The sequence below is a fragment of the Lycorma delicatula genome, chromosome 2 (assembly GCF_047948215.1).
Source record: "Lycorma delicatula isolate Av1 chromosome 2, ASM4794821v1, whole genome shotgun sequence".
NCBI classification, from domain to species: domain Eukaryota; kingdom Metazoa; phylum Arthropoda; class Insecta; order Hemiptera; family Fulgoridae; genus Lycorma; species Lycorma delicatula.
The window spans coordinates 164,235,688-164,260,419 of record NC_134456.1 but is presented as its reverse complement, the minus strand read 5'-3'; the positions used below and the strand labels follow the sequence as shown (position 1 = coordinate 164,260,419).

Sequence of the window (24,732 nt, the reverse complement as noted above, 5' to 3'; positions counted from 1 at the left end):
CGAAATCCACAACATGATACAGAAAGCGAACTGGAATGTCAAGATATATTTGAGCCTCAATGTGTTATAGACAAGTTGGTGAATAAAGTTTGTTCAGCACTTGGCATTTCTCCTGTTAAGGTTCAAAAATTATCAAGCAGCGCAAAGGAACTAATTTTAAAAAAATAAAGTTACAAAAATAGCCGAGTAAGTTACCAGTAAATTAAACAATTCCTTTGACTCAAATATTTCTACAGATGAAACCAGTTTAGTACCACAAAATTATGCTGCTTTAGGTAAGGAATATGAAGAATTAATCATTAAAATAAGGGATAAAATGAAAATGGTTATATCAACCCAAGAAAAAATTAATATTTTAAGTTTATTACCAAGCAGTTGGAGCATTCAAAAAATTCAAAATGAGTTTGGTGTTAGTCAGTATTTAGCCCATCAATCCAAACAGTTAGTTAAAAAAAGTGGAATTTTGCCACAAATCAGCAAAAAGAAACCCAGTCATGTAATTGATGAAAATGTTATTAAATGTGTTCAAGATATTTACCAGAATGATGAGCACAGCTGAATGATTCCAGGCAAGAAGGATTGTGTCTCTGTAAGACAAGCTGACGGGAAGAAAATTAATATTCAAAAAAGCTTTATCTTATGTAACTTAAAATAATTTCACATAGCCTTCAAAGAAAAACATAATTTAAGAATTGGTTTTTCAAAATTTGCTGATTTAAGACCTAAATTTTGTGTTCTGAGGGTCAGGTATTCTCTCTCTCTCTCTCTCTCTCTCTCTCTCTCTCTCTCTCTCTCTCTGTGTGTGTGTGTGTGTGTGTGTGTGTGTGTGTGTGTGTGTGTGTGTGTGTGTCACCCACCAAAATGTGTTAAACTCATGTTATCTGCTCTAAAAATGAAATTTGATTATAAAATTCTCCTTTCAACCATAATATGTAATACAGAAAATGAAATGTACATGCTGTCACAGTGTGAAAAATGTCCAGGCACTAATGAAGTGCCCAGATTACTGCAAGAGAGCTGGAATGATTTTGATTCTGAAATTATCTTCAAACAGTGGGTTTCTGTTTACCATTGTGAACTAACTATTCAAATTCTTCAATTTCAAAAGTACTTAGGTAAACTTACTGAAAATTTAAATAATCTAAAAGGACATCATTTTGTTGCAAAGAAACAAGATAATTTCCTCAAAATTAAAAAAGAAAACTTATTGGAGGGTGAATGTATTGTAATGGGAGACTTCTCTCAAAATTGTCCTTCTCTGATACAAAATGAAGTCCAGTCATATCACTGGCCAAAAACTTATGCCACAAAACATCCATTTCTCATATATTTTAAAAAAGAAGGAAAATTACAAAGCCAAAGCTACTGTTTGATTAGTGAGTACTTGAAGCACAATACTACATTGTTCTTCTGCTTCCAAAAGCAAGTTATAAATAAAGTAAAAACAATGCTACCACAAGTTAATCTTTTTTTTATTTTTCTGATAGCTCCTCAGCCCAGTATAAAAACAAAAAAATTCATAAATTTGTGCCACCATCAAGAAGATTTTGAAATCGCAGCTGAATGGCATTTTTTTTTGCCTCATACCTTGGAAAAGGACCATGTGATGGTATTGGTGGAACTGTAAAAAGGTCTATAACTATAGCAAGCCTTCAAAGGACAGTCAACAATCAAATTGTTACACCTTCTGAAATGTACAATTACTGCAAAGACAATATTAAAAATATAACTTTTATTTTCTGCTCTAATAAAGATGTTCAAGAGACTGAAGAATACATCAGTTCTTGTTATCAGGTAGTCACAACAGTCCCAGAAACAAGAACCTTACACAGTTTTGTTCCAACAAGTCAGAAATGTATTCTGAAAGTCCGGGCGACCTCTGAATCAGAAACATTTACATTAGTATCAATGCACTAGGACATTAGTGTTTCTGGTTGCTTTATAGGTTTACCAAAGCCAAAATGTAAAACGTATGTCTGCTGCATATACGATGGCAAGTGGTGGTTAAGCGAAGTCATTGAAGTTAAAATGCATGAAAATGAAGAGGAATACTTGAATATGCTTTTTCCATCCACAGGGTCCTAGTACTTCAAGAAATCATGAGGGATAATAAAAAAACATGGGTTCAACTGGAAAATATTTTAAAGATTCTCATGCCTTCAGAGCTTTTTCTGTCAACTACTCAGAGAGGACACAATATTACAACAAAGATGAATGAGGACTTATCAGTTATACTTAATAAAAGAATGGCAGAGCACTAAGTTAAATAACATAACTTAGTGTTAAATAGCATAACTTTAACAATCTCAACTAAGTTTGTTATCAAAAAGTGTAAGATTTATTCGTAACTTCCAATAGCAGGAGTGAGATAAGGTAAAAGTGAATTGAACTATTTGTTAATGTATTTGAATTGTTTATCATTTTGTAGTTATTATTTATCACTCCATAATTGACTATTTATTAATTATCAATTTATTCATTTTAATGAGTTTAGTTGTAATTTTTATAATGTGAAAAAAATACATATCAGTATTTCGGATACGTTATTTATGGTTAGAAAGAAGGGGTGTTTTAGCAATTTTGTTGACTTCATTACACATCAACCCCTTTGAGTAACAAAATAAATTTTATATGGTTTAAAGTACATAAAAAGTACTTACTGCTGTAAATGATTTGGTGGCCTTTTTTTTTTTTTTAATGAAGGACACTTAGTAACAGTCCAATTTTTTTTTTATAAGTATTACTAGTATCTAAGAGTTAAAAGATAAAAAAACAGGTCTGTTACCCTAAGGTCTTCATTATTTATTTGGAAATTTTTAAAAACAACAATTTATAAATGCATCTTCAGTAAATATTACAAGATTTGGTTATGTAACAAAATTAATTTTAAGAACACTAAGATGAAGTTCCATCCTTACTTTTTCCAAAAAGCCCTTTTTGATCTTCTGTATTATATAAAATAAGAATGCTACAGCTCATTGAAAACATGACAAAGATTGCTGTTGTTTTTGCCTGTTGGCGAGTTAGAAGATAATCTATCATTCAAGAAAAATTTTTTTTTAAATATAAAAAAATATGTTTTGGCCACTACAAGGTTGGTATCATATACTAATATCATCAAAATCAGAAATAGTGATGCACTGATCATTTGTTGAATTAAAATGCAATACCCCTGTAATACCTCTTATGGGTGATTAATTGATTTAAGTTTACTTGTATTTCAGTTTTTTTTTTTTTTTTATAAAAGAATAGTTAAGTTAACAGCACATATAATTCAGAAACACAAATAAATTTATGTGTTAATACACACAAATAATTCAGAAACATTTTGATCACTGTGCTAATAAAATTTAATATTATATCAACTACCATCATCTATTATTATTATTATATATATACAGCATATGGAATGGTATTCCAGTATTGGACAGCACAAGTATGTTTACAATTTCATTTAAACTTTGACAATGGAAAAATATTATAATTTCCAGAACAAAATGACAAATTATTAAAAATAAGTTTTAGTTCAACTCACCTTCTTTCATTTACATATTTATTGGCTTTTTGTCTCCTCTCCTCATTACTTTTCTTTTCCTAACATTCATTTTCATACTGTATTCTGTCATGTCTTCCACTTTTAAAATTACTGTTAAACAATCTGCCCTACCCCTTCATCCAATTTTAGAACATTCTCTTTTCATCTTAACTTCAATATAGACTTTAAACAAAGTTCTGAACATGCAACATTCTTGCCTTACTCCTCTTATGTCAAACCATTCACTTTGTGCATCATAATCTTCTTAGCCATTTTCCCAGATAAGTACAGTTCTGTAAAAAATGTCCTATCTTTTTAATCTAATGTTTGACTTTTTGAGATTTCCATAAATTTAACTCATTTAATACATTTGAGTGCCACTTCCACATTCCATGCTTATTCATTTTTCTACGTACACTTTACCAGTTGTCCAATTATATCAATTGCTTCCTTGTGCCCCCTTCTTGAATTCATATTATTTTTTGAAACCATTTAATCCCCATTTTTCTAAAATTTCTGAAAGAAACAGAAGGTAAGATCCTCTACATAAAAATTTGCTGGGAATATTTTGTGCCTTTTCCTTAATTTATCCCATGTTATTCGATTTTTTAATGCTAGTTCATACATCCTTTTTTAGCGTCTGAACATATATTTAAAAGTCATTCCTTTTGCTTCTTTTATTATTCAGTTTTATGTAGGGCATCGTACCTTCTTTTTCTTTCCAGTAATTGCATTTTTTCAGTTATCTGTCTCGTATCCCATGGCTTCTTTTTTCTTCTCATATAATATATATATATATATATTTTGCTTGTATTTTTATGGTATTTTTCATATCCACCCAAAATCCATTTCAACTTTAAATGCTTGAGTTAATTTTTTCCTATAGTTTTTCCAGATTCCACTTTCGTTACTCTGTAACTCTTCAATATTACTTTTATTTCTTTTTATTAAAGTATATTTCTGTTAATATTGGCTTCTGGTAATCTTAATAACTTTTTTCATAGCATTTCTGAATTTTTCTTCTGCAGTTGTAGTCAGTTTTTTTTTTGTATTTTCCAACCTTTAATTTTTTTCTGTAATTTTTTTTCATGTGTTGATTCTTCTTCATGTTTAGTAATAAATATTGAAATATTAAGCATTTTTCCTTTGAATTCCAGTATAAATGAATTTTATTTTTTTACTTTTTACACAATCACTTTTTCTTAAAGCCTCAGCATTTAATTTTAACAAAATATAGTAATACTATTTTCATTATGTTAGATTTCTTCTACCTTCTGCCACTAGCTTCCTTCAAGTATTTATTGTCTTTTTTTTCTTGTTAGGTTGCATAGTCTTTTCTGATCTTCTTATTCTGAATATTTCTTCTTGATTTCGGTGTGATTCTTCAAGATTAGCAGTATAAATACCATTAGCATCAGTGTTATTTATTTCTTTTATTTTCAGGTATTTTAAGTATTATGCTGATCAGATTGACATATGTTTCTCTAAATCTTCTCTTATAATATGTTTCTTATGTAATTTTAATCTTAATGCTCTACATAAATGTAAATATTCATTTTGCTTTTTAACAGTTATACAAGCCAGAAACATAAACAATGTGAAAATGTTACTTAACATGAATAAATTACATGTATTATAAAAGTATGCTGATTTTCATCTGTAGAATTCAATTAGAGATTCTACTTCTGACATTCACTTATTTCAATGATAACTGAATCTTAGAAAAATAGAATAAAATAGAGCAACCACCATTAAATAAGTTATGTTGTTTAGTGATTAAGAACTAATTAATAATTATTTTTGGTTGAATTGGCCAATAATTAATGAAATACTTATGTTTACAGGTCCTCTTTCTAGTGCATTTGTGAACAGGTATGGTTGTCGTCCTGTAACAATAGCTGGAGCTATACTTGCAAGTATGTGTATGATTGCCAGCATATTTGCCAATAGTATATATACGTTATATATTACAATTGGACTAGGAACAGGTAATTCGTTTATTATTTTACTATTTGTAAGTGTTGATTTTGTAAAATTATCTAATCTGAATTTAACTGCAAGTGGTAGGGGAAGATGAGATTAGGTGGATCACTTAGGTTTGCAGTTTTATTTTTTTTAAATAATTTTATTTTATTTTTTTTATGAAAAGGGATTTTCACTATCACTGTACCAGAAATAGAAATATCTACATTCTAAAAAATAATAAAAATGAAGAATTAAGTTGGAAAGGTTTAAGCGGAGTATAGGAAAACTATCTTCATCGAATGGATTGATATTTTTTGTGGCGGAAGTTCCTGTGGTTGTTATGTTGTAGATTTTTTTTATGGATTATTTAAGTGTAAGATTTTTAAATTAAAGATTATTTAAAATTATATTTTGAACAGATTTTATTTTCATTAATGCTTAGTACTCAATTGGTACAACCTAATGATATATAGCCTCATATCTGATATTCAAAACATTTTCACACAAAAATTCTATAAAATTAGATGGATACACAGTAAAATATGTATAATTCCAATTTGAAAGAGCTTAGTTCATTCTCAGTAGCAGTCTCTGCAATTCTTTGCTTATTTTTATCAAGATATGTATGTAATTATGTTTCTTGCAATTTATTTTTAGCTTATCGCTTTTGTACATATTGAAATAAACACACACAGTTCAGATTTTAAATTCACAACCTTAAAATTTATCCAATCAACCTTCAAATCATTGCAGCATATGTTTTTGAGTCCTTGTGACTCAGAAAACCACCAGCAATTACTTTACCTGGAAGTATAGTCTATCAAAAAACTACATTAGATGGTGGCTAAAATCATAGTTGATAATGTTTTGATAAGTAAAAAACTTATGAGTTTAAATCTGGTTTGATTTCTTGTAAAATTTTGACAATTTTATTATTTTGCACTATTAACCATTAATGAGAACAAAATCATCATTAAAAATATTAGACTGAACAACCCGATCAAATAGCAAGAATATAATGTATTTATTATTCTGTTAGTTTATATACTCGTATATATTTTTTATGTCGTCAGCTCATGTGTTTAGCCTATTGGGTCATTTAGTTGCATAGAGATAAATTGAAATCAGTCATAACAGTTTTAGAAAAAATAAATACTTAAAATATATACTGGCATTATAAATCAATATGTGCTCCATAATGATATATAAGAAAGAAAATTAGTGAAGTTAGAAAATACTTGCATTTTTATTAACTATTTCTGTTTATCCTGACCAAAAAGTAGTTAAATTGTTCTTAGGCTTCATCCTTTGTCATATATTCATTTTGTAGGTTTAAATCTTTGACCCCAGGAATAATCTCTCTATTTGTACATTACAATACAATTTCCTTTAGTAAGATTCTCAAATTAATGCAGAAAACTCATTTAGCTGTTTGTTCTGCATTAAAATAGAAATTATTATAAGAATGATACATTGATAAATGATAAAAGTAAATTCAAAACTTAACTTAAAATTACTGTATTTGAAATAGCTTTGATAGTACTCGTACTATTTGAATGCCATAATATATTAGTAAAAGCCTCTGTTATTGAAAATATACTCAAAAAATGAGGTTTACTCATTTTTGCTTGAATATGTTTAGGTTGACTTTAGTTAACCTGAGAAGAAGAGTGAAAATTTTGTTGTAACTTTTCACTGAAAATGATCAATTTCCTATGCAGCAGAATTTACAGGAAACCGCATTTAAAATTTTGAAGATTTCTTGTTCAGTTATTTATTATTTTATCAATATGATGTTTTTAAATAGTCAATGAAGCATAAAGTATTCTTTCATTTTATAATAAAGTAAATGCATAATATTTTATTATACATTTGTCATTAATATTTATTTACTGTTTTAGTGTTAGTTATAAGAATACAAAAACGAACACTGTGAAAAATATTATAATACAAAACATTGCAAAATCAATAACTTTTTTTATAAAAATTGTATGAAAAAGCACTTAAATAGTTAGAAAAATATTGTTTTATTGAATGTAAAAATACTACAACATACTAATAATTCTGTTCAAAACATCAAATTTTCTTACAAATGTTGTAATAAGTCTAATATTTTTGAATACATTTCACAAGTTTTAGTTTAAATGCTAAAGTTTTAACATAATTTTAAAAAGAAACTGAGTCAATTCAAAAATCATATCTTGGTTAACTTTGACAATGATAAATGGAGATTTCCATTAATTCTAGTAGTACCAAATTCCACTGAGCAATTGCTTGGTACTTTATGTTGGTTAATTAAACTTCTGATGTAAAAGATGATATAGAAAAGCTTATTAGCTTCATTTGAGCCTTTCTTTGCAATGATTTCAGGGAATGTGTAGATGTAGGATTCACTACTAAATAAAAATGTTATGTTGAAGATTACAAAAGTTTGTTATCTTTTATAATAAACATCATATTTGGCATTTGTACATTTTTACAATAATCTGTTTTTATGTATTGACAGTTTCATTTCATGTAACTGAAATGTATAACTTGAATTGTATGTTTCAACAACACAAGTTCACCAAGTCTAAATTCCTATCATGGTCCTCAAAGTAATGTGAACCAGTTATTTCAGAGGATGGTTGATATTATGCATACTGTGCCTGATAACCAGAATTTTATTTATTCACACATCCTCATAAATGAAAATGTAATTCATTACATATTAGCATAATGAGTAAATAATAAATGAATAACCTCTTTATTAGCATTTATTATATTCAAAAGTTGATATCAAAAATCATACAATCCACTCAATCAGCGTCATTGAATGCCTGCAGTCCTTGAATTTTATACAGGTGCATGCATAAATTCTTATGAAGAATCCTTTGAACACTGGCATTTAATAAGCTAACTGAAACTAAATGGTGATATACATAGTACACACCTGTTAGGACTTAGCAGCATTATAGGTTTTAGGACATCTATGTTTTTAGGTGTACATACATTCTTTTGTTTACCAAAAGACATTTGTTCAATGCTGAACTAATTTCTACAAAATTCCTTATCTAAAATTTAATGGTATGGACTGACAACATCACTTCAATTTGAAGGATATTGAAGTGACATCAAAACAACCACTGTGAAGTTGTAAACCTATCATCATTTTTGTAGAATGCATTAATCAAAAACTGACGCTGTTCTGACCAACATTTCATCAAAACTAAATGCTGTAGAAAGAAGAATATTTAATAACATTATATTTTTTTTAAATTTATTTATATAATACAATAAATACATTAGTTACACTATTTTTGCAGTGTCGTGCTTAACATAATAACTGTAGACCTTAATTTTTTAAAACTGCATAATCCCGTATAGCTGAAGTGGAGAAATATGATTTTTGGAGGAAGAAGTATTCTAATGGCTAATTAGAAATGGCTAATAATCAAAACCATTGTACTCAGCATTTTTACAAAGCTGTCTTGTGTAACTATTTACTTATTTGTATGGAATCATTGTTTTCAATCTGAACTGAAATAATTTTCTGTACTAATTTACATATGATGTGTGTTTTTGTATTAAACTTAATGCTTAATCATACTTCATAATTACTAATTAAATTTTATTTTCCTTAAATATTTACTGATAAGAACATATATATTCTCATAAAAATAGATTGTTGACTAATTGAAATTTGTTTTATTTTTTAGGTCTGGGATTTGGCCTTATTTATTTACCAGCAATAGTCAGTGTCACTTGTTATTTTGAGAAATATCGATCGCTAGCAACTGGTATTGCAGTATGTGGTTCAGGTTTAGGTACGTTTGTATTTGCACCAGTTGTTACATGGCTTGTTAAAGAGTATGGTTGGCGAGGATCAATGCTTATTATTGGAGGTCTTCTATTAAATTGTGTTATATTTGGTGTAATATTTAGGCCATTAGTACCTAAAAAAAAGAAAAATATGTTACTTAATGTGCATGATGATAACTCTCACAGCACAAAAAAAGACAATTTTTTAAAGGTTGATTTTAACAACGTAAATGAAATACAAAATAATACAGGTTCTACAAAAAATCTTAATTCTACATCTAATAAAGCTGCAACTACACAAGAAGCAAATGGTGAAGTACAAAAAAGGCCACATAGTGTACATCTATTCCCAAATGCAACTCCGGTGTATCAGATGAATGGAACTGCAACAGCAGTGACAGCAACAGCTACAACAAATAATAGCAAATCAGTTACGACTAGATTAGCAGTGAGTCAACCACATTTAGTTAGTACCAATGATCGCAGATTGTGGGGTAGTCAAGTTTTGCGTCCTACTCGTAGTGGTATCATGCAAAACAAGAACATCTTCTATCGAGGTAGCCTCGCACAATTACATCACACAAACAGGTATGTAAATATTGTATAATTTATGTTAACATTTCATGTTACAGTAGAATGTCAATTATCCAAAGTGTTTGGGGCTGCAGATAATTTAGATATTCAAACAGAAAAAAAAATCAATGCAGAGTATGACAAAGCAGGCTACTTAACACAGTTTTATAATTTAAGGGAAAAAATGGTTTTTGTATTGACTGTCATAGATATAATAATGATGGTTCATCATTGATTGACAGTGCCATACTACTTTAAAGTTGGTTTGTTGGCAGCTTTTCTTGATGCCGCTGAGTGTTCAATTCCCCAAAGTTCCGGTCGAGAGAGGATTGCATCGTGGTGGAATAGGGAACTGTCTGACATGAAGAGGGTGGTTTGTCATTTGCGGAGAGCTTTTCAACGTGACGATGATCCGGAATGGTGGGCCATTCTTGTCATTACTTTCATAAAGTCTAGAGTGTGAAAAGGGACTCCTGGTGTTCCTTTGTTCATGAGCAGAGGCACAAAGAAGATCCCTGGGGGTAGTATATAGGGTCTTGGGACACAAATGACAAAAGGACGTTCTTCTGTTCTCAACCAAGTTTGGTGTAATTTCATATACTTCTGAGATTTTACACAAATTACTAGACAATTTACTCCCTGATGATAGTGAAGCTGGAGAGGCTGCATACTATCTATGGGTGCAGCGAGAGGTTGTTCAGCTCCGAGGGGGTGCAGTGTCCTTGGAGATGACTGAGGTTGAGGTACGTCATGCTATCTGTAGTTTATGTAGGGGTAAGGCCCCAGGCTTTGATGGAATAACGGCGGAGCGTCTTGTTCGCTCAGTTGGGGTGAGTGTGAGAGTTGTCACATGTGTATTTAATAAATTGTTCTTTAGAAGATTTCTTCCCTTTGTGTTGGAAGAAGGGGATTGTGAAATTGTTGTTTAAAGGTAGCGATAAGGATCCTGCTGTTAGTTCGTGGTATAGGCCTCTGACGTTACTTCCAGTTATTGGCAAGGTCTTTGAAAAGGTTCTGTATCTGAGTATAAATGAGAGATTAACCTCGCAAACATTGTTGATGGAGAATCAGTACAAATTTCATTCTGGAAAGGGTACAGAGGACACCATAGTCCATGTGATGAGTGTGGTAACAACCAGTGAGACGAAATATGCCCTGGGGATTTTCCTGGACATTTTCAGAGAATTTAATAATCCCTGGTGGTCTTCTGCTATTTACCAACTCAAAAAAAGAGAATGTACTGTAAGTGAATTGGAAGTTATGCAGAGTTACTTCAGTCATCAGGATGTGCTGCTCCACAAGGACAGCCATGAGATTGGCAAGGCGCTGTCTAACGGATGTCCCCAGGGCAGCGTGTTAAGTCCATTATTGTGGGTGCTGGAGTTTGATTCTCTCCTGTGGCTTAGGTTACCCAGTGGGTGTTGTATTGTGGCTTATGCTGACGATGGGCTCCTGCTAATCAAAGGAAGCTTACAGAAGGAGGTTGAACTTCGAGTCACTCAGGTTTGCAGGATGCTTGAACTATGGGGTCATCAACACAAGATGATGATTAGCTCGGGAAAGACCACGATGATGCTTCTCAAAGGCCATTTGGCAGTGAGTTAACAGTCCATGTTTCGATGGCAGGCCAGTGTATAAAGTATGTTCAGGTTCAAAAGTACCTTGGGGTGTTTCTTGATGAAAAACTGTAATTTAAGAAGCACCTTCAATATGTTGTGGAGAGGGTCTGCAATGCCTTCTTTGGTATTTAATTTGTGGTCTTTCCTGATTGGGGTCTTAACTTTTGACTATGAGCATTCTGTATAAAGGCGTGTGTCAGGCTATTATGATATACGTAGTGACTGTTTGGGCAGATAGGCTAAAATATAAAAGTTATCGGGACATATTATTAAGGGCTCAACACCTAATATTGTTAATGGTAATAGGTGATTACCATATTATTTCACTGGAGGCAGTCTTGGTGATTGCAGGCATGAAACCAATAGCTGCAATCAAGTGATTGCATCTGAGAAGCAGCAACAGTATGTTGCTAAGAAGTCCGGTGAGTTGACTTCTGACAAAGTTCGAGAAATTGAACAACATGGCAATGCCTTGTAGCAGGCCAGATGGGATGAGACAGATAGTGGGCATTGTACTCATGATCTCTCTCTAAATGTTGTTGGTTTGTGAGACACGTCCTGAGTGCACCCTAATAAATATGTGGCGCAGTTTCTTTTCAGCCATGGTGCTTTAAAGAACAGACTGCAAAAATTCAGCCTGGTAGATTCTAGGTTGTGTCCTCAGTGTGGACAATTAGACGACACCTACCATGTTCTTTATGACTGCTCGAAGTACAAGTTAATGCGTACAGAAGCCATCTGTCAGCTTGATATTATTGGGTTGGCGTTGAATCTCCGTGTAAACTGGAGGAGCCAGGCCAAATGGGCAATATTAGAGAGTTTAATAGTGTACTTTAGTAAAGGTAAGGATTGCTGAGGAGATCTAGAGCTCTGCTTGGATTTCTCTTTTTATTCTATTTTTGTTGATGTTTTGTTTTATAAATTATGTTTTTGTTGTTCTTGTCCTTTGTTTTGTTTTGTTTCAGTGTTACTGTGTTCTTATTGTTCCGTGTAATATTTTTATGTTTCGTGTTGTGTGTTGAACTCACTTTTACCTTCTACGGGTAGGTGGTTCAATTCCTTTGTTTAGTTAGGTATTTTTAGTCTTGCTTAAGACTTGGTAAGATGTGTTTTGTTTTGAGTTCATTAAATACTAGTATAGGAATATCACTCGTATTTCCATCAGTGGCATCTTGGCCGAGGCAGACTGTAATATGTCAAAAGCCAAGGTTTCAAAGATGATCTCCGGTAAAGCCCGTAAGGGCTCAGAACAGAGGGGTTGGCAGAGGGTATCTTCCCCCACAGGATCAGGATGATACCACTTTACAATTTGTTTCTTAATTTTTAAGTAAATCAAAAGAACTTTGATTAAATGGGATTGTAGGACAAAATTTTCATTGTTGCAATCACCACTTGTTTTGTTGGTATGAGATTTTTAATTATGGTAATTAGTTCATTCTGGGGTTTTTAAACACACTATCCTACCCTACTAAATGGCATTTGTATGTGTGTCTGTCAGTGCATAAGGGGATGCACTTATCAGCTAAGGGGAGCTGATAACATGCTTACATGATCCAACATACTTCCCATCAAAAAATCATATGATATTTTTTCTTAGATGTTTATAAACATTAAGTAAGAAGAAGCAACACCAACAAACAAGAGCAAATCGAAAGAACATGCTTACATGATTGAACATACTGCCTGTCAAAAAATCATAAGATTTTTTCTTAAATGCCTATAAATAATGAATAACAACAGTAATAATAATTATAAAATAAATTAATAAATTTTACTACCGTAATTCATTCATTCAATATCATAGACGATCTTAAAACAACTATTTTTATAAAAATAAATCGATACTAAAAATACTATCGATTGATTTTCCATTTAGAATCCATTGATATTTTGATGGAAGGTTAGTTTCATATTACAATAATTTGTTTTGTAAATTGAATATAATACATAAATAATATTGAGAAGAGTTATTGATTTGAGAAGAGCAAGTTTTTTTGGCATGGATAGTTGTGTATTGCGTTATCAAGAGTAAAAGCATGCAGTGGAGTGAAAGTGAATTGTCTCCAGAGCATAGAGATAAACGAGTGAAAAATGTTGTTTTTAGAGAAATTTTGGTCTAGATTGATAAGTGGAACAGTGATTTATTGTTTATTGAAGAGAAGAGTTTAAAAGTACACGCAGATATTTTGTTTTGAAGTTATTTTGATTTTAGAAAGCGTAATGATGGTAACCCACCCTAAAACTTATTTCTTAATGAGGAAGGGTGCTTAACTGAACAGTGATGAACCCTTTTTATCGCTTTTCCTTGATCAATTTTCATCATTAAAAAAAAAAAAAAAACATTTTTACACAATAGGTAATCAATTTTGGACACCTAATAATAGCATTCTGGGGGTTAAAACAAAACAACCCATAAATACTGGGTTTCCAAATAGAGCTCTTCAGTTTTAAATTAAATTTACTTTATTATATTTAGAATTACAAATGTATGTGTTTTATTCCATGAAAGTACAAATTCTAAAGTTTTTTTTACTTCTTAATGAAACTCATATAAGCTCCATTACAGCCCTACAAAAGTCAAACTGATAATCCACCTCATTTCACACTCTGGCGAACATGTCTGGAGAATAGCTTCCACAGCTACTGTTATTCTTTGGTACAGGTGGTCAAGTGATTGGATTTTTCTTGATGTCAGTGTTTTTTACAAAATCCTAAAAGAAGAAATTCATGCATCAAATTGAGACTTTTCGGTGGCCCAGCGATGGCAGCTTCTCTACCTAACCAGCCTCCTGGGAACCTGTTGTTAAGTGCAGTCCGCACAACTTCTGCATGATGTAAAGGAGTTCTCCACATTTTCAGAATGCATACTGAACATTCTCCACATTTTCAGTATGCAGTCTGAAAATGTGGAGGACTGAAAATGTTGAGTTTGCAGAAACTCAAAGTTCTGCAACATGTCTGATTACAGTATGCCTATAACAGTCTGCTTATGAAATTTGGTCTAAAAATTTGATTATAAATGATACCACACTAAACATTCATTTTCAGACAATTGCAGACAAATTCCTAGTGTGGATTTTCTGAGCCCCAAACTTAACAATTATGGCAGTTGACAACTTCATGATATACTGACTGCTTCATGAACATGAAATGCTGCTTCATCAAAGAATAAAATCTGCTGCAGGTAGTTTTCATCAGCAGAAATGGACTCTAACCTAATCTTTACAAATTGAACTCTTTGTTGCTTATTGTTATGTTTAATTTCATGGAGTAGTTGCAATTTATAACCGTAAGGTTTCAGTTGGTTGTGGATATCATTAGAGACAGTCCTTTTAGGAATGTTTAGTTGACAGCTAACAATATGAATTAAATGTTTTGAACTTCATTGCAAAGACAGTCAAATTCTTTTTCTGTTTTTGGCATTTGTTTATTAGGCTTACCTGTTTAGTGTCCTTTCAAAATGCTGCTGGTTTCCAAAAACTGTTCACAACACTTTTTGTATGTCTTTATCACTCGCAAAATTTTAATAATAGACACTTATAATCTCTTTGTACAAGTCACTGATTTTGTTGCTGTGAACCAGTGCATGCATTGTGGTTTCTCTAACACCATTGTATTGAAGCCAATGCTCATAACAGCTTTCCCAACAATCTAACACAATTGCTATCTGATGGAGAATGTGTAAACTAAAACTTAATTGTTATCACTTCAAGATTATACATAAAACACTATTGAGTGCTTCAAAATAAAAATTATATTTGTTCTTGAAATTCTGGAGTTCTTTTTCAGACATACAGTCTATACAAAATTATTCACTGTTACAATTGAATGACTGATTTGTCACAAATAGCATAACTTTTCAATTTCAGTATATTGTTTTGAAGATGATACATAACAGCATATGACACTATATCTTGTGACACCTTTATATATGCTACAGGCTATCAATGTTTCATACTTGCAAGCATAAAATTAGCATAATTATTCACATCACATATTATAAATGTGATTAAATAATTTAAAAAACAATTTTAACTATTAGATTTAATAACTTAAACTCTTTTATTAGTTAATCTTTTGGAAGAACTGAAACATTTCAGATTTTTAGTTTGGTAAGTGTCAAATAAACATTCTTATTGACCTAAACTTAGTGAGAATGGTTATTTTCTTGTGAAGTAAGTGTTTTCTTTTCGTATGAAGTCGATCTCTGATCAGCTTTACATAAATTTTACTTTTATTTTCATGAGTTTCATTTAAATTGTTCTCGTATTATGTCTTTAAGTAAGCCATCTACTTCAAAATAAAAAATTTGAAGAAGATATGGCTCTTCATAAATTCAATAATGCGTGGGAGGAACTCTTTTTGTTTACTAATCAAAATAAATCGAAACCAGTTTGCTTGATTTGATTTGTGGGTCTAGTGTAGAAGTGCCAAAAAAATTTAACTTGAAGCGACATTTCAAGCAAAAACACGGCAAATTTAATGAAACGTATTCTCTTGGTTTATCTTTGAGGACAGAATTTGTTAAAAAAATCCTTAATAACCCAACAAATGATTTTTCAAAAAAAAAAGAATGAAGAATTAACGTCAAAGGTCAAAGCCTCTTACAAAATTTCTTTCCTTCTAACATAAGAAAAGAAACATTAACCTGATGGGGAAGAAATTATCAAAACTAGTCTGCAAATCTTTGATAATTATGCTTCCAATGTGAAAATTAAAAAAAAAAATGGTGGAACAAATTACTCTTTCCAAAATACAATGATGCATCACATAGATGACCTGGCTGTGAACGTTAATCTGAAAATTATGTCTGCATTAGCCTCATGTAAATATAACATTTATATATACATTATATATAAATATACATTTATAACTGAATTTATATAACATTATTGATCTGGTAGTTTGGTGTATAAACTGGATTTGATCATGTGTGCTTAATCACAGAGAATGTTTTGCTTGTTTCTCGAAGAGGTGGAAGAAGACAGTGAATTAATCCTGTGTTATAATGTACACTGGTTTTCAACAGGCAAGACACTTGACAGATTTTGGAATCTTTGTGAGAGTGTCTTACATTTTTTGGAAGATAAAGGTGAACTGCACAATGACTGCTTTCTTCTAAAAAAACGCAGATTTGCGGTGGGATCTGGCATTTCTTACAGATATTATGGAACATTTGAACAATTTAAATGTAAAACTAAAAAGGTAAAGGTTGCTTGTTTCCGATGTTATTTAGTTCTACTACATCTTCTTTTGTAGTTAAACTTTCTCTTTTTTTAAATGATTTTAATAGAAAAAAAGTGAAAAACTTAACAATGTTCCTAATTATGATAGGTATGAAACCTTCATTTCTAAATTAAATTTCTCATTTGAAACAAGATTTGATGATTTCCAAAAGGACAATAAAAATGTTTTTTACAAAACCCATTTCTATTGATATTGTGCAACTACCCTTCTAAAATTCAAACAGAAATAATTGATCTTCAGCACCATAATGTTCTTAAAAATAAATTTAAGAAAGTAATTTTAATTTCCAGGTAGTGAAAATTATTTTGAGTTTTGGAAATTTCGCTCAACTACTGATTTCCCAAATTTATACGACTTTACTCTGAAATTTTGTTGTAGGTTTGACTCCAAATATGTTTGTGAACAGTTATTCAGAATTATGAATATGTTAAAAAATAAATTCCGATTCTCATTTTAAAAACTTGTTATTGTTGGTTTCTTCAAAAATTACCCCAAAAATAGATGAAATTGTAAAAATCTTGCAAATTCAAAAACCTCATTTGAGGTAGTTTCCTTTCTGTTGAAATTGCTGCCCCTTAAAAACAATTTCGTAGAAAATTTTTTGTAGGATGTTATTATTTCTGAATAATTTTCATTAATAATTTTACTGTAATTTACATCTATAATAATTGTTCACATTTGACTTAAATTTTTCCAATTTATAATTATATTTTGTAATACAGTAGCAATGTTAATATTCAGCTGTCAATAGTTCATTGTAAAATTAAATAATTCGACTCGTGATTGTTAAATCAACATATATATTTTTTTATTAATATTACGTTAGCATTTTCAACTTGTACAGTACCTAATTAAATTTAAAAAAATATCTAATAAGAAATATGTTACCTGTGTATCTGTAACCATCTGAATAAAAGTTATTTTGAACAGAAAAGTTTTTCGTTTAGCTTACGTAATATTCAGATTAATATTAATAAGTCTGTTAAGAAAATTATCACGTAGGACATCAGTGAAATCATAAGCTTAAAGATAAAGGAAAGGTAGAGGGTGGAAAGAACTTAGTCATGAAACTGACTCTTAAGATTCAGTGCTCAAAAAGTGGCACCTTACTGAAAAAGATTGACCATGGATGCTACATACTGTGTGCCATTTTGGTTATCTCAAATCATTTACCCAGCATCACTCACAATTGTGATTATTCATTTGATACTTACTTCATAAAAATAGTGCAACTAATTTTTGTTTGCTGTGATTGGATACAAAATGTAGAAATTAAAATTTTTTAGGCAGTAAAGTGCTATTTTTGTAGTATTCAGTTTTTTTTTTTATAAAAATAGTTATTAATTTTTTTCCTTTCACTATAGTTGAAGATAAACTATCCTCTTTAAATTTAAAATTATGGTTATCAAAAGTTGAAGTAAGTTTTTTGTTTGCATTTAATTTTGTTTTCCTCCTACTTTTTATGCTTATTTGATTGAATAACAAAAATGCAATACAAAGCATTATAAAGTTATTCCAAATTTGATCTTGCTTAAGTTAACTTTTTTCTTAAAATATTACATTTTGTCCTACTGACCACTAATTAAATGCAATCATCATTCACTTTCATTTTTATTTTATAATTATGTAATTACTTTTTTAGGACATACTCATGGATGAATATAGAAAAAACACAGGAAGAAAAAGCTCTGATGGAAAAGCCAAAGAATTTAAAAATACAAAAAGATAATACTAAACCAGGATGTTGTGGTCTGTCAGAAGATTCAATGAACACATTAAAAGAAATGTTAGATTTATCTTTATTAAAAGACCCAATTTTTATTATTTTCACAGTTTCCAATTTCTGTACCAGCATAGGTTTCTATGTCCCTTATGTTTATATTGTGGTGAGTATGCATGCATATTTTTTTATAAATAAAAACAAATATTTTTGATAAGCAACTTTCCACTATGTTTAAAATAATATTTTTCCATGTAGTATTCAAATTTGATGAGACTGGAAAATACCCTCAGATTTAAGTGAAGGTTTTTTATCATATTAAGCAAAACAGAAGCACACAAATGTAAGAACTACTACACTGTAGTAATAATTGAACTTCCAAAATATGTATTTGAATAATTTATTAAAAGATAGAACATGTAAAAAGTACACTAGATGAAGATAAAGGTAAATAGGCTTGAAATATAGTGAAGAGGAGTTATTTATAATTTGTATTAAAATTATAATAATAGAAAATAAGAGAAGACTTTGCTATAGAAAGAAATGAATTAAGAATTTAGTCTGCCCTGTTTACTTTTTTAGTTTGTTATTTGAAGAAGCAACAAAAGAAGCAAAAACATATTTTGAGAATTGGACAATTGAGGGGAAAACATATAAATGTTAAAATTAAACAAAGATATTTTGATTAAATTAGACTGTCATTTTGAGTGAAACTAGGAATGAGTTATATAATGAATGTTTTAGATTCAGTGCTACATTGAAAATTGAAAGTAAATATAAATAAAAGTGATAAATAGCTTCAGATAGAAGAAAAAATTAGTTAAATGTAAAAAGATGCAGTATAACAAAATTCATGGAATTTTGGTAATAAAATTACAAAGATGGATGAAGTAAATATATCAAAAGCCCACTTTCTCAAGCTAGGAGAGTAGTTATGCAAAAAGAAGAAATATGCTACTATAAAACATAGATTTGGAATTGGAAAGAAATTCTTAAAGATATTAAGAGTATGAAGTGAAAAGGTTTCAATGTGAATTCGATAAAGGGAAAGTTTGTAAAAAGAAAACAAGTCAAAAGAGAAAGAGGTTGAAAGTTTTAAGATAAATGGAGAGAGAAAATTATGTGGAATAATATTAAAAGAAGGTCAAACCTCTTTTTTAACTGTGATTATGAAGGCGCCATACTTTAGCTTTTTAAAAGTTAACAAAATTTATAACTCATAACTAGCTAGGTATTTCATATTTAGAAGCATTATTTGCCATAGAATTTTAATGTATATTTGAATCTCAATTTTCTAAGTTTTTTTTATAAAGACAACTCTCCCAATTGCTGTCTGTAGATAGATGGGACTGATAGTGTTACCTTCTTACAACTTTATGTTATGAAATAAATATGTAACTAAAGTTATGTTGAACAAAACCTTTTCCTTAATTATTATTTATTGGTGGGGCAAGAAATGGATGCAATGTTACCAGATTCCTTTCATGCAACTAACTATTATAAGGGCATTGAATAATTTTATATCTGAAAGGAATTTGGCAAGTTGCATGCTTTTCCTCCATGTACATTGCGTATTAATAAATTAAAAAAAATATATAAAACTTTAATAAATTGATAAATAAATAAAATTAGTAAATAAGAAAGATTGAAGTAAAAAAATTGGTCATATTTACAAAATATGGTCATGCGACACAAACAGGTTTGTATCCCATATTTTTACTAGTTGTATTTGCTAAGAATTTTATCATTGTAAAAAGAATAAAAAGTGAAATTGTGTAAAAGATAATTTGTGATTCAGAACATCCCCTTGTAAATATTATTGTGAATAATAAAATTTTAAATAATCTGTTTTTTTAATTTTGTCGTATATAACAAGCCAAAATAAGGCCTTTGTTTAAGGTTATTTAAAAGTTATTTTTTTATTTACAAAAAAATATCTCAAATTAAATGTGAAAAAATGTTGCAGGCAAAATTAATAAACATAAAACTGAATGAGAAAGAATTGTCAGTATAGTGTAAAGGGATAACTTATATCACTGGTGGCCAAATTTTATGGTTATGGAGTTTAGTATCTATTATACTATTACAATTTTCTGAATTAAGTTTAATCTGAGAAATAGACAAAATTTATAGTTCTATATTATAAAAATATTTGTTTTTCCTAATTTACTTAGGAATAGCAAGAATTTCTACTTGTAAACTTTTTGTACATTATACTTAAGTTAATCTTAAGTAACTCAGAGATAAAACCACCTGTGGTGGTTTTATATTACTGGACCGGTAATATGATATTGCCTGTACAATACTACACCGTATCTAGATCTATGGCCTGAATCCTTTCAATATCTTCAACTGTGAGGTTGAAAAGTTGAACTCTTCTGTGCACAAAACCTTATTTCATTGACATTAAACGTTGGCTCCTGTGTGTTGCTGAGGAATGGACCACACTTAAGGTGTTCAGTGTTGTATGTTTATCAAAATTATTTTTCCAAAGTGAAAATCTTTACTTCTATAATATTTTGGATATTTTTTATCTAATTTCTACATAATAATATGTGTGAGATAAAATATTTTCTTATAAATGTTTTTATTAATATTGCAACACAAATATTCTCCACGATTTAATTTTTTTTTAAGGTACAAGCAAGACAAAAAGGGCTAGAAGTAGAAAAAGCTAATATGTTGCTAGCAGTTATTGGCATTGCCAATACTGTTGGTAGAATTGCTCTTGGATATTTATCAGATAAGCCATGGGTAAATCGCTTATGGGTTTACAATACGTGCCTAACAATATGCGGTATTGGTGAGTTGTTACATTCTATTTTCATATTTCTTAATTTTTGTTTACATATAAATATAAAAATTGTTTACTATTATTGCACAAGAATGAAGATTTTGTGAAGGTCATCTGCTATATTTAAATGTTACTGTTATATTTAAATGTTTATTTGAGAACTTTTGTAGATAACTTAATTCATTAAATCCAAAACAATATCTTTTTTTTAATTTTTTTTTTTATCCCACTGCGTTTATTTCTTTCTTATTATTCAATTTTGTACTTTCATTTGTTGTTAATATACTGAAATCAATTTAGTTGTCTTATGAGAAATTTATCTTCTAAAAATATGCCTACAAAAAAGTAATTTGCTTTGTTATCAAAGCAAATATTCTTTTACAATTAATTTAATTAGTTTTTATTATTTTATATTAGTCATTATACAGTCCATTTAAATGTTTTACAGAAATACTGAATTGTCTATTACAGATATTAATGAATCTTTTTATTATACAGTTTATGAAGATAATGATTTGTATATTTCATATAAGAATTGTTATAGCATTTGTTCACTTACCTTGAAACTGAAATGCAAATCTGGGAAAAATCCATTGAATTAAAATTTTGTTTTATATATTTATTAACTAAGGAAAAATCATAAATCATTTTTACTTTTTGTTTGCATTCTAAAGGAAATAATGGCGAACATTTGGGATTGCCAACTGCACGAGCAGTTTATAAATGGTATAAATACTACCAAGGTAGTCATAAAGCAGATTTAGAAGGCCAAGCCCATCACTGAATATTGAAAAGCAGAAGAAATTGAGGAAAGGATCATGGCTAATTATTATCAAAGCACCAACAGGAAAATTGACAAAAGTTATCTCACATGGATCACTTGAAAGTGTTCTTTCACACCAGTATTCTACTTGCCTTGATTTAAGGTCTCACCTTTCCACCTAGCAAGTTGTTGACTTGCAGCCCTTTTGACTTAGAAAATTTAATTTAATCAGTTCAGGATACTTTTTCATATTTCTGTTTATTTTTTTCTACTTATACTGTACTGTATTTATTAAGCTGTTCACAATATTCTTTACATTAATAAAAATTAATATATGAAAAATGTTTATTTTTAATTTACTTCTTAAAATTTTTCATCTTTTTCAGCTACTGCATTAAGTGCCTTCTGTTACACATTTACACAATTTTCTATCTACGCATCAGTTTTTGGTTTTACTATTGGTGCATATGTAGGCCTGACATCCGTGATACTTGTAGATTTACTGGGCCTTGAGAGGTTAACAAATGCTTTTGGTCTGCTATTGCTGTTCCAAGGAATTGCATCATTTGTTGGACCTCCAATTGCTGGTAATTTTGTTTTTAAACAATCAAAATATTTTTGTTAAATGTTAAATTTTAGTTGTAGCATGATTCTTGTACATTTAAGTAATGTCCATGTATGCATGAATATTTACGATATGTTATAATGTAATTTCATCTGTATGATGAAAATCATACAGGTTATCAAAATTTATGATTTATCCTACTTATGCTTCCAAATAAGCTGCTACATAAAGTGTAGGTTGAACTAAAAGACCACTAGGCACCCTATACTAGATAAATAAATGGATTCACCCATTCTCTATTACTATATGTATGTAATGTAAAAAGTTATCAATCTTGATTCTTCTCTATACGTGCAACAACAGCAAAAATATTTTATTAAATTAATTTGACCATCAAGTGGTTATACTTGTTATGTCATGTTCAGTGACTTAATAGTTTATTTATTTAATAGTTTACAAAGGCTCAAAGATTTTACAATATTTTGTGTAAAAATTGAGGATAATTTTTTTAACATAATGAAAGTTTTACAAAAGACTTTTAGTAAAAATCCTCTAGTTTTCAGTCTGTGTGAGCATACATCCAAGATAGTCATGAAGCACATTTAAAAGACCAAGCCCATCAATGAAAACTGAAAAATTGGAAAACAATCATGGTAATTATCAAATCACTCTCAGGAAAGTTGACACAGTCTGGTATGAATCATGTGAAATGGTAATTGTTAATGTTTTGAGCATAGATGAATGGAGGTAAAATTGTAAAATTTTAACCAGGAATTACACCATTAAAAAAGTTACTGAATAAGAAAATTGTAAATGAAGTGTATGTAATATCATTTACTACTCCTTAGTAGAACTGATGGTAAATCATGGGTGTACCACTGAATGCTGAAATATAAACTCATGAGAAAATAGTAATAATATTTTTTCTCGCCTCTTTGAACTGTAAAAGTTTGGACTATGTAAAAAAATTTCTTAAACCTACACTATAAATAAAAAATGCTTACTACAAGAGCAGTTTATAAATGAAGTAAAAAAATTCCCACATGGTCATAAAACAATTGAAGATGATGGTAGTATTGGAAGATCAAGCACATTAGTAACTAATGACAAGTGGAAGATGATAAGATTTACATTTTTTAAATCAGTTCTTCTTGAAGGATGTTTTCAAGGCTTTTTTTTAGTCACTGATTAAATTCTAGATAATTTACGTTAGTTATAATTTTATTAATCAATAGTTTGTTCTTGTTTGAGAAAAATAAGACGTATTTTATTGTTTGAGTTTTAAATTTGGTGTATAATTACATAATCTTTTTCAGGTTTTTTATATGATATTTTAAAATCATATGATCCTGGATTCTACCTAGCTGGTGTAATGATAGCAATTAGCGGATTGATGTTATTTGCAATTCCAAGTATGCAGAGATGTTTAGAAAAATCCAGAAATAAAGACCAAAGTTATCCATTAGATTTTTGTAGAAGCAGCTAGTACAAGACTATCATTAAACTATTCAGGGTCAAAGTCTGTCAAAAAAGAATAGTGTAAATGAGTTTTTGGTTTTTCTTTGTTTTTTTTTTTTTTTTGTTTAAAAAAACTGTGATCTATTATTTCAGATTAATTAAGGACCTTTCAACAAATTAGAATTAATTTTTATATAAATATTTCTAACGGAACAGATGCATTTGTTTTTAGTTCATGATTAGATATGATTTAGAATTGGTTCAAGGTTAAATTATGTTATTTGTATATAATTTTTAGGTAAGATGTAAACTATTCCATAATACTTACAAAAAAATTTCTAGTCATTTTTTTTTTTTTTAGAAATTGCAATACAGTAGAGCTTGATCATCTGATATAAATGAATCTATGCAACCAGAGAATAGTATAGAAATAAAGTGGAGTGTTTATTTTACTATTATGTAACATAGGTAAAAATTTTAGTTCATTAAATGAAATTTTATTATTTAAATCAAGAGTTAATTTTTTTTGTTTAATATAGGATATATATATGAATCACAGTACAGCTAACTAATGATCATTGAATTTGTACCTTTGACCTTTGAATTCATTTTTCCTTTTTGTAATTATACTAAATCTACACATTAATATCATAGTCAACATCAAGATAATATAACTTACCATTCTCTAATAA

General features: G+C 29.6%; 1 protein-coding gene across 3 annotated transcripts in view; it reads left to right on the top strand.

The window, feature by feature from the left end:
- Positions 1-24,163, top strand: part of Mct1 (Monocarboxylate transporter 1) — a 576,612-nt gene extending 552,449 nt beyond the window's left edge. For 2 of the 3 annotated variants that reach the window (XM_075356629.1, XM_075356631.1), the window contains 6 exons: positions 5,380-5,523; positions 9,199-9,889; positions 18,383-18,626; positions 21,098-21,263; positions 22,404-22,604; positions 23,899-24,163. In XM_075356629.1, the coding sequence (XP_075212744.1) occupies positions 5,380-5,523; positions 9,199-9,889; positions 18,383-18,626; positions 21,098-21,263; positions 22,404-22,604; positions 23,899-24,068 (1,616 nt within the window). In that variant the 3' untranslated portion in view covers positions 24,069-24,163. Of the gene's footprint in view, positions 1-5,379; positions 5,524-9,198; positions 9,890-18,382; positions 18,627-21,097; positions 21,264-21,928; positions 22,325-22,403; positions 22,605-23,898 lie in introns of those variants that run through there. The other variant, XM_075356630.1, reaches the window with a different exon arrangement.
- The last annotated feature ends 569 nt before the right edge of the window (positions 24,164-24,732 follow it).